The sequence below is a fragment of the Cebus imitator genome, unplaced genomic scaffold (assembly GCF_001604975.1).
Source record: "Cebus imitator isolate Cc_AM_T3 unplaced genomic scaffold, Cebus_imitator-1.0 Scaffold19, whole genome shotgun sequence".
NCBI lineage: Eukaryota > Metazoa > Chordata > Mammalia > Primates > Cebidae > Cebus > Cebus imitator.
Window position 1 is genome coordinate 3,072,202 of NW_016107334.1, and position 10,945 is coordinate 3,083,146.

Here is a 10,945-nt window from a genome sequence, read left to right on the forward strand (position 1 = left end):
CAGCACCCAGGCCTCCAAGCCAAGTCCCAGCACTGGATGGCAATGTAGCACTGTGTGTAGCACCCAGGCCTCCAAGCAGCAGACAGACCACTGCAAGCCAGGGATCTGGATGCGTTTATTACCAAAGCCTTGGTTTCCTAGCTTGACAAGTGAACATCGTAACAGAGAAGCTACTCTGCACTGTTGCCGGACACATTAATGTGTTTGAGCTGTGTGCCCGGTGGTGCTTTGAAGACATTAAAACATCCAATTAACAATACCCAGATGAGGTAGGGGCTGCTGTTATTTCCCTTTTACAGATAAAATGAGGGTATCACAGAGAGGTTAAGAGATGTGCCCAAGGCCACACAAGTGGTAAATGTTAGAACAGGATTCCAGCCCAGGGAGTCTGGCTCCAGAGTCCAAGCTAGTCTTACTATGCAAATGAGTGTCTTGACAATGTACATACAGTTCTCAGTGCAATGCTGCCAGGAACATATTAAAAGCTCAGCAAATTGTAGCCGATGCTCTTGGTTGCTGGGATGCCTCAGTAAAGCAGATGGCGGCCACCCTGTACTCTGTGTGCAAACCTCATCTCCCTCCTACACCTGCAGTCTCATGAGTCGGGAGTGTGCCTCATCCACCTTTGCAGTCTAGCAGGCCCCAGCATCACGCCCTGTGGCTCTCGGAAAACCTGCTGGATGTATAATAAGATGACACCCATTCATCAAGCACCCACTGTGTGTGCCTTATCTCATTCAACCCTCCCACCGCCTCCTGGGGAAGCTTGACATTTCAGCACCTCAGCAAAGGGACACTGCCACTCCACCAGTGTGTGAACGAACAGTGGACAGAAAGAGATTGATTTGCCAGGCAGTACAGACTGCCCTGGAGTAGACTTCAAATGAAACAGAGGTTATTTATTCCATCTCATTAGTCACTTTACGTGGTGCTTACACAAATCCGCTGTTCTTTGCTTTGTATTCCAAAATCTTTCCAATAATTATTTTCCATGGATGTTGATTCCAATTGAAGGCAAGAGAGAAAAGTACACTGATGTTTACCAAGACCTTGAGGGAATTAAGAGGGAAAATGAGAGCAGCACGTCGTAAGAGCTGATGTCAAGGCTGGCCGAACCAAGAAACGGTCTCACAACCTTACAGCATAGGAACAGAGCCATCACCAAGAAAAACAATGTGACCTTGGAACAGTGGTGACCTCAAAGCACATCTCTATATCTTGAAAAGAAAAAAGAGGAGACATAGAAAATCCCCCAGAACTAGACTCCAATTTGGCTGATGGTTCATCATAACATCACAGGCACTGGGAGTGGGCTCTTTGGTGATGAGGGCACAACTAAAAATGGAAATTGAACACACAGCCCAAGCCAGGTTCCTGGTTGGCTGACCTGCTCCTAACATCTGCTGGGCTCAGGTCAGGACATCAGCAGAGGTCCCTGGCCTGCAGCCCATTCCCCTTCTCTTGCCATCCCCATCTGGTCACATGAGTGTGGACACCTTGGGCTGCATGCTTGAGCTCCGTCCATGTCCGTGTCTCAGCCAAGGCATGCGGCAAACAAGGGGCCCTCGGGAAGATGAACCCAGTGCAGGCTCTGGTGGCTAGCAAAGGGGCATCTGGGCAGAGAATTACAGAAAAGGGAGGATCTGCAGACCTCTTTCCCCACTGGGGAGCCACAGCCAGAGTGGGTACCCCATGAAACATATAACGTTGTCTCTTTGGTGCAAAACCGACATCTTGTGCTACCCCAAGTGTGAGCAGTTTTGGTCTCAAAAGCAAAGTCCCCTCCTCTTCCCTTCAGGGAAAAGTGCTGAAGAAGGCAGGAGACTGGTGGTCCAAGACCTGCCCCTTATAAACCATGTGACCCTGTGCCGTGAATGAACTTCCTAGACCCATCCCTGTGTGTACAAAATGAAGACAATCACCTACCTCATCACCTTGTTGGCAGGACTCAAAGGATGATAAAGCGCTGGGCAAATAGAAGATATTTCCTTTCTTACGGAGAGTCAGGGAGGCGAATATGATTCCGCAGAAACAGGCCTGGGCTTATGGAAATGATCAGTGTCTTCAAGGAATAACACCTGTCTAAAGGATGCCCTTCAGGACTGAATAAGGAAGTGTGTGTGCAAAGACACCTGGCACCTGAGGGACTATATTCATTTCTCTTCCTGGGTCCACAAGGGGTGTGACTTCAAAGGCAAGAACTTCCCAGCGCCATGCCTCCATCCACCTTCCCATCTGGGAACCTAGAGTTCTTTGTCTAACTTGCCTCCGCACGAGCTAGGTAAAATTTCAGGTGTGCTCCTTTGTTTTAAAAGACCTCGAAAAGCTCTGGGAGGAAGGGCCTCTGTTCTAGGCCGGACAGCCAATCCAGTATCAGAGTCAAAGATCAATCACTCCAGAGGTAGTTTGAAAGACCTCTCATTGGACAAGAACATGAATGGGGCGGAAATAACTTCAAAGTTGAAACTCCGCTGCACCTTACCAGCGTGGATTTCCCTCTCTGGGATCCCCTCCCACACCAACATGGGAGCCATCTCTCCCTCTCTACCTAAGCGGATATCCCATCCAGATCCCCCTCTCACAGCAGCGTGGGAGCTCTCAGTCTCTCTCTCTCTCTCTCTCTCTCTCCTTTTTTTTCTCTCTCTGCCTAATAAATCGCTTCTTTGCAAAACTCTTTGGTCCGATATTTATATGAACAGTAAGCTCACCGCACTGCCAGGGCCCTCTTCCCCGTTCCTGGGGCAAAGAGAGGCCAATAACCTCGGGCACATCTTATTGGGATAGGGGACTGAGCCCCGTCCCATCCCACGACCCAGGAACACACCCAGGAAGAACTCAAAAACTATTAGTGGTGGAGGTGGTGCTGGTGGTGGTGACCGTTCCCGGTGGTACTGGTGGTGCCAGGCACCTGCAGCAGGTATTTGGCTAAACTGCCTATTTTAATGATCACGATAACCAAAGAGGTGTGTTTCTGTAGCACAGAAGGGTAAAGTGGGGCCAAGATCACATGCTTCGGAGTCAGCAGTGAGGCCGGGAAACGGGTGCCTATCTGTCTGCATCCGACTCCTCTTCCCACCACACACAGCACCACCTGGCTGGTTGTCTTGCAGGCTCTGGGGATAATTCATTCACAACACTCTTACCTGATCACCACAGGAGGCCTGTTCACAGCACCCCAGGCCAGATCGGCGGCTGAGACATTTACACTAGATACTGCGGGCCATCCGCCTTGCCAACAGACACACAAGAGCCTGCTGTGTTCCCATGCACCTCAACTTGGCTCCTCAAAAAAACCCATCCCGGGGAAAATGAGCTTGCTGATAAACTAACTCAGCATAACAAGAAATACCAGCAAATTTTGAGGCAGTTTGCAATGACAGTCACACCCAGGTACTTGGTAGACCCAAGAAGATTCAGGTAGCAAGGCAGGGAGAGGCCTGTGACAGCCACCCAGAATAGCCATGTCTATTTGGTTCTCGAAAATAATGGAAAACAAACTCTGTTTTCATAAGTGGTATGCTGTGTACACTGAGTCCCCATCAGGTGTTCTGGAATTCTCTGATAAGTGAAAACCACAAGAAACTGTGACTCTGCCAGACTGGAGGAAGCGCCGGCTCGCACCTGTCAACAGGAGCCGCCTGGGGGCCTTATGAGGCAGACTCTTTTCCGTGCACTAAAGGTGCTGGAGTCGACATCTTCCAGGTCCCTGGAGCTCCTCCCTCGCCCTGAAAAGATTAAATCATTTATTTGCATAAGAAAAGATCTAACCCAAATACAGGAGGCACCGGCAGGCACAGGGCGCTGTGGTTACGATGCAAGCAACACCTGGACCTGTGAACTCATGACGCTGCTACAAAAGCGTGTGCAGGGAAGGTGAGTGGCCAGGGAGGCAGCCCGACCTCATCCCTGACGACCTTCCTACGGCTCTCCCCTCTGCTGAGTCGCAGCCCTCTGCGACTTTTCCGGTGGTGATGCTTGTAACATAACCCTTTTCTCCCCTTCCCTCTTCAGAAACTGGCAACACCAAGATGCCAAACTCTCTTTTCTTCTTTTTTGAGATGGAGTTTCTCTCCTTGCCCAGGGTAGAGTGCAAAGGCACAATCTCAGCTCACCGCAACCTCCATCTCCTGGATTCAGGTGATTCTCCTGCCTCAGCCTCCTGAGTAGCTGGGATTACAGGTGCCCACCACCAGGCTTGGCTAATTTTTGTATTTTTAGTAGAGGCAGCATTTCACCATGTTGGCCAGGCTGGTTTCAAACTCCTGACTCAGGTGATCCACCCATCTCAGCCTCCCAAAGTGCCGGGGTTACAGGCAGGAGCCACCGTGCCTGGCTGCCAGTCTCTTTAAATGGCTTCAGCTGCCAAATCTTACCAGCAGGTTTGGGTCACTGATGCACCCCCATCCCTCTTATCCTGCCGACCCTGTTCTTCTGGGTAATTCCCCCTGATTCCCTTAAAATGATTCCAACACCCAAGAATCTCACCAAAGGGGGCGAGCATGGAACACAAACTTATGACTGCATCAAGAGCCCTTTGAGGATAACGTGCCATGTCCTCATAAAGCATCCCCCATCCCACATGGTGTAAGAATAACCATACAACTCAAGAGATGCAGGCAGTAGAGGGAGGGGCTTCGATGTTATGACTCTGACTGGCTTCCCAAGGTGTTCCACAGCACTGCAGGGGAGACAGATTTTGTAGAAGAGGGCAAGGTGGGGATGGAGCCTCAACAGAATCTTCAAAACCAAAAGGCAAGTGGCAGCACCAGCTGACCCTCCGCCATGCAGAGACCGCTGCAGACGCTAGAACACACTCCTCCCTGTCAGGCTGGCTTGTCCCCGGGCGTCTGAACAAGCCAAGCTTACAGGATGGGTGCCCAGTGGAAGACACCCTCTGAGACGACTGAGAGGATGGAGAAACCCACTCTCCAGGGCTGGCTTCCCATGCAGCTGTTTGGAGAAAGAGCTACCCTGGAGAACCCCAGTCACTGCAATGGTGGTAGAGAAGACCAGGCACAGGAGTAGTTCCTCACGGAGGAGGGACACAGACCACACCCCAGCTTCTTGGTGACATCCATGGGCACCAGTTGGAACGACAGTGAATGGGCTTTTCCTGTGGCTTTTGCTCACCTTGCTGTGAACCCTGGCCCAGAGGCATCCCCAGCTCACCCACAGAAAACACGAAGCAAGCCAGGTATGAGGCAGTAATAGGCCGGCAGCTTTTTATGTGATCGATTCTATCTTCTCTGGAGATGCCCCAAGATGCTCCGGAAACAATCAGGGCTCAGTATGTCCTAGCCAAGGAGCAAGCTTCCAGCAAATGAGCCAGTGAGCCTGAAATCGTATTCGTAAATGTAAATTGTGTATGTAGATGTAAAAGCAGCATGCATGCCCCTCCTCCCCAAAGCCTTTCTCTAAATCACCAGGATCCAGACACCTCCCACCCAGCTCCTACCCCCACCCTCCTCCTCAGCCTTGGGCCCACGTCCCTCTTCACAAAAGGCGGCCTCGCTGGCCTGCACCACAGAAAACATCCAAGCCCGAAGTACACATGGTTGGTGTCTAAAGGGTTTTTATTGGAGAGCCTGGAGCACGGAGGCTCCAGCAAGGATTTGCAAGGTCACTCTCAGCAGCCACCACTTCTGCCAGGACCAGCAGCGAGCACCTGGCAGCCGCAGCCCAGCGTTCCGCATCAGGCCGAGGAGTCCAGCTTGTCCGTGGGATTCGGCTGCAGTTGTGGAAAACCCCGAGTGAGCCAGCAGTTCCAGTTCAAAGGGTGAGGGGTGAACAGCTGCGAGGTGCCTTGAGTGAGTCACCACCCGGGCCTGAGTACACCGCGGAGAGGAGAGATAAAGCAGGCACGGCTCTTCTGCTGCCAGTCGCACCCCTCTGGCAAACAGACGGGCAAAAACGGGGAAGAAAAGTCTACAAAGAAGGTGAAATGAAGGGAGCAGAGGCTACACGCAGGCCCCCGCAGCTGGCAGTGCTGTGTGCGGTGAGCCGGCAGCGCCATCCTCACCTGGGGCTTCCCATGGGCTCTGCGCTTTCCTGCGGAGGCCAGTCTCCCTTCCCAGCAGGTGGGGGCCGCGGAGCTCCCATGCCCCTTCCCACAGATCCCCACCCGTCTCGGAAAACTGAGAAACCTGAAGACGGAGGTGCGTCGGGAAAGGCTGGACTTCTCATCCAAAAAAAAGAGAGCAGGACCATCAACAGGCAAACACCATAAACCCTGGAGCAATGCCAGGAAAAAAGGTGCGGGAGATAAAACATTTAAAAATAAAAAACACCTTTCTAGAGAGAGCAAGATCCCAGGGTCCAGAAGGCACAGCTAATAGACTTGAAAAGAAGCATCTTTGTTACAGCCAGTCACCGCTAGCCTGGGAACACCGCTAGCCCGAGGCTCCATCAACCTGAGACATCAGCCCAAGGCCCTTTCTGCAGAAGCCAGCACAGATCTCCGGGTAATGTCACAGGCGAGTCCTCACTTCACCAGCTCGGAGGGAGCCATTTCGCCTGAACCTCTGCCTTCCCGGGTTCCTGCGGTGCCTCCTGGGTCCTGTGGGGCCTCCTGAGTCCGGGTGGGTTTCTAGTCCAGCCCGGTCTAGACTGACTTCAAATATAGTTCCCTAACATATGTTTTTTTCCAGCCAGCTGAACCACCATTCATTTAAATTACCACCGTGGTTTTTTAAAATTACGTTTCTAAGGCAAACAACACGGAACAGTGACAGAGCAGAGAAACAACAAAAAAGCACAAAGAATGTTACTAACCAGAAGCTGCCTAGCACTTTCTCTTCAGAGGATAAGCTTTTATAGGCATCACGTGCACGTGCACACGTACACACACAGTTTTCCCTGATACTGGAAATTCTTTGTGAGCTAGCCATACTGATTTCTGCTGAACCCTTTAAAAAAAAAAGAAAGAAAGGAAAAAGAAAGAAAAGGAGCCACAGATGTCCAGGACTGGAAGGGGCTGACCAGCTCTAAGCACGTCCACCTTAAACTCTGACACAGGTAATGCCAAAATGAGGCCAAAATAATGCCAAAATGAGGACCTGACCCAGCCAAAAAGACAGCGAAGAGTCAGATGGGGTCCAATGTGCAGACACTGCAGAGAAGAATGTCAGAAATTCTAAATACACAGTGGGCATCCTTTTTGTTTGTTTAGATTCTTCATCCTCTTGATCTCTTTTACTATTGTCAACAATTGTTTTTAAAAAAAAAAAAAAAAAAAACTTTTTCAAAATCAACATGTTTCTACCCTTTGCTCCTTAGCAAGGCACAAAGCCTCTCTAGCGGGGAGTAGAAGTAGGGGACACTTTAAAGGGGCGCCCAAAGGGTGGCAGAAGCAACTCTGCTGTGGTAACATGGAAGCGAGCTTGCTGGTGACACTCTGGGCAGACGACCAACACCCATGACGGAGCCGATGGAGCCGGGGTTTTATACATAAGGTTTGTTTTGGTTTCAACGCCTCTGATGTGCCAGAGGGCTTCCAGGTCCTTCACACCCCAGGCTGCCGCTGACCAACTTTCCACAGGATGCCAACAGGCTGGGAAACAGGTTTTACCTAAAAGAAAGTGAAGGACAAGAGTCAGCTCCTTCTGGCAGAGCCCTGCCCCTGCCCTAACATCTCCATCCCTCACCTTTCAGCCCTTGAAAAGGCCACACTCCCCAGCCACAGGACATTTTTTTTTATTCATTTTTATTTATTTTTATTGCATTTTAGGTTTTGGGGTACATGTGAAGAACATGCAAGATTGTTGCATAGGTACACACATGGCAGTGTGATTTGCTGCCTTCCTCCCCTTCACCTATATCTGGCATTTCTCCCCATGCTATCTCTCCCCAACTCCCCACCCCCCGCTGTCCCTCCCCTATTTCCCCCAAAGAGCGCCACAGGACCTTTGAGCATGCTGTCTGGAAGGCATACTCCACTCTTCCAGCAAACCCCCTCCCTCCCCTCAGCTCCCAACTAAGGACCCCTCCCCCAGCTCCCCACACAGACCCCTTAGGATTATTTGTTCTGTCCGTCCATCCGTCCTTCCTTCCTTTCTTTCTCTTTCCTTTTTGTTTGGTTCGGATTCCTGTTCGCAAAGGCTCCATCCTCACAGACATAGACTCAGGAATTGTTAAAGTGCCCTGGCTTTCCGCACAACACCTTAACTGAAAACTGACCACAGGCTGCCAATATCGCTTTCCAAACAAAAATGCTCTGTGTGATGCCCGTTTTTATCACATACGCTCTGCACTCTGCAAGGAAGAGGACTGACAGTTTATTCAGACTCTTCTGGGGCTGGCTTCCAATGCTGTTTCCGGGACAGTTAGCCTGCAAGTCACTGGCTCGTCTCTGGCTCCTTCCAGGCCTCAGAAGCTCATGATGCCCAGGCTTTCCACACCCACCGCCCAAGCAGCCATCCATTTACCGATGGCTCCTAACAGTTCAGCCTCTCACCCTCTCAACCGAGGAAGCACAGGGTGCCCAGCCATGCAGGCGTCCTCAGTAAGTAGAAGCAGCTGCAAGAAGTCACTGCTTTGAGTGTGCTTAGCAACTGTCATGAGGGCATCCACGGGGACTCAGAGCTCCCGGGTGGCAGGCCATGTCTGTCTTCCCCTACTCCCTGCCTACCCTGCAGAGGCCTCATGCTGCAAACTGCACAAAAATGCCCTTTGTTTCCAAGACAAGACACCAGCCAAAGCCCTCAGCATTACAGCGGAAATCTCGTGGGTTTCTAATTACACTCCCAAAGGAAGTCTATGCACAACAGGGTGGGAGGCAGGGACTTCTAGAATGCACGTCCACACCCCCACGGGGCCGCATCTTTTCCACACATAGGAAGTGGCGACAGGGACCTCCCTCTTGGCTGGGAGGCAGGACTGGCAGGAGCAGCACGTTATCCCAGCAGTGTGCCTTTGGGCTGCGCCTGTCACAGCTGCTGGGCCGCCTGCCACACACACGGGAGGAAGAGCGCACATCTGTCTCATCCTGGGGGACACCTAGAGGGTGTAACAAAAGCCTCCTGTAATACCGGGAATGCACTGAGGCCCAGAGCATCTGCACAACTGCACACTAGGCCAACCAAGCTCAAAACACACGCAGCCGAAACCCAAACACCTCCTGAAAGATAGAACTGTTTCAAAATCCCAGGGCTCCCCGGTACCCTGGTTAGCTATCATTTCTCCCTTCTAATTAGCCTTTTTAAGTACAGAGTTAGGGACTCATTTCTGTAGAACTCCCTCCCTCCCTCCCCAAACTCTCGCCGTAAGCACTTGAGGTCTTGTCTCCCATCCTGGCTGTATTCTTCTTCCTCTTCATTTCCTACCTGGCTGAAAACTTTGAGAAAACAAGCCTGGCTGATAGGCACAGGCTCTAAGTCACAAGATGTTATCAGAGAGCTACCTGGGAAATAAGAGGCAGGTTACTGCCTTACCGCCCTCGTGCCAAAAACATGATTTTCCTCTTTCCACTCAATCATAAAATAACCCAAAGACATGATTCACGTGATTTAAATGTAGCCTGTTTCCTAGAGAGAACCAAAACATTTGCCTGAGTTATGTCTAAATGGGAAAGACGAGTACCTGTGAACAGATTAGCCATGCGCAGACAAGAAGTTCCCAAAATGCTAAGCCAGACATGCAGCGTCTTAAAATCTTTGCTCCGTCACAACTATTGACCCAAAAAGTTGCTCATGATTCCTTGTTTGGGTAGAAAAATGTGCCAACACAGCATGTATAATACAGTCTTACTTCTATAAAGAAGAAAACTCCACAAATACGTACTCACACACACTCTAGTGGTTACTGTTAAGTAGTGGATTATAGGTAATTGTATCTTTCCTGTTTATTATCTGTACTTTCTACAACTTAAGCTTACCTCTATAATAAGAAAAGCCAGCACCACTTAGTCTTCCTCAACAGTCCATTGTCTTTAGGCCTGAGGACTGCAGTGGTTGTGTCTAGCGATTCACTTCCAAATTCACTCACATTCCGATTTTATTTCAACCACAAACAGCACAAACTTCTTAAGGAAGGGAAGCAGAAATCAAGCAAAATTGGATATTAGATATTGGGTGCATTGGCTCATATCCTGTAATCCCAGCACTCTGGGAGGCAGAGGTGGGCGGATGGCCTGAGCTCAGGAGTTTGAGACCAGCCTGGGCAACACGGCAAAACCTCGTCTCTAAAGAAAATACAAGAATTGGTTGGGCATGGTGGTACGCACCTGCAGTTCCAGCTACTTGGGGGGAGTGAGGAGGACGGCTTGAGCCCAGGGGGTCAAGGCTGCAGGGGGCTGAGACCACACCACTGCACTCCAGCCTGGGCAACAGAGAGACCCTGTCTCAAAAATAAAAACAAAGAATGGAAAGGGGACCATGCCTGCCCATGTTACAAAGATTTAAAAGATAATAAGAGGATGCTGTGAACAACTTTAAGACAGCACATTTAAAAATTTAGACGAAAAGGCCAAAAATCCCAGAAAAAAATCAACCAATCAAAACTGACCCAAAAAAGAAATAAAGACTACATTATCCTGTAACTATTCAAAGAATTAAACATCAATCGTTTTTTTGTTAATTGCTGCACAAAGAAAGCAACAGGCCCAGCCAGTTTTAGCACACTGTACTAAACATTTAGGAACCAAATGGGTTCGTTATGATATGCCCTCTTCCAGAGAAAAGGAAAATAAGGAGCACGCCCCAATTCATTTGAAGAGGCTAGTAAAACTTTTACCAAAGGCTGACAAGGATAATACCAAATAGGAAAATGATAGGTCAGACCTCAGCCCTTAAGAGACACAAGAAAGCCCTAAACAAAACCTTAGCAAATGGAATGCATGCCAACATGCCCTCTTCTATCTCAGGAATGCTAAGTTGATTTAATATTAGAAAATTAATGAATATATTGACGGGCATGGTAGCTTATGCCTGTAATCCCAGCACTTTGGGAG

The 10,945-nt window shown here is 49.9% G+C and overlaps 1 protein-coding gene across 4 annotated transcripts in view; it reads right to left on the reverse strand.

Moving 5' to 3' along the window:
• FAM174B (family with sequence similarity 174 member B) overlaps positions 1-10,945 on the reverse strand; it is a 49,767-nt gene that overhangs the window by 8,582 nt on the left and 30,240 nt on the right. For 2 of the 4 annotated variants that reach the window (XR_001821567.2, XM_017518018.1), the window contains one exon: positions 5,556-7,567. The exons of the other annotated variants lie outside the window; for them this stretch is intronic. Coding sequence is in view for 1 of the 2 variants with exons in the window: in XM_017518018.1 (XP_017373507.1) it covers positions 7,564-7,567 (4 nt within the window). In the remaining variant the exon portion in view is untranslated. Of the gene's footprint in view, positions 1-5,555; positions 7,568-10,945 lie in introns of those variants that run through there. 4 annotated transcript variants of the gene reach the window in all.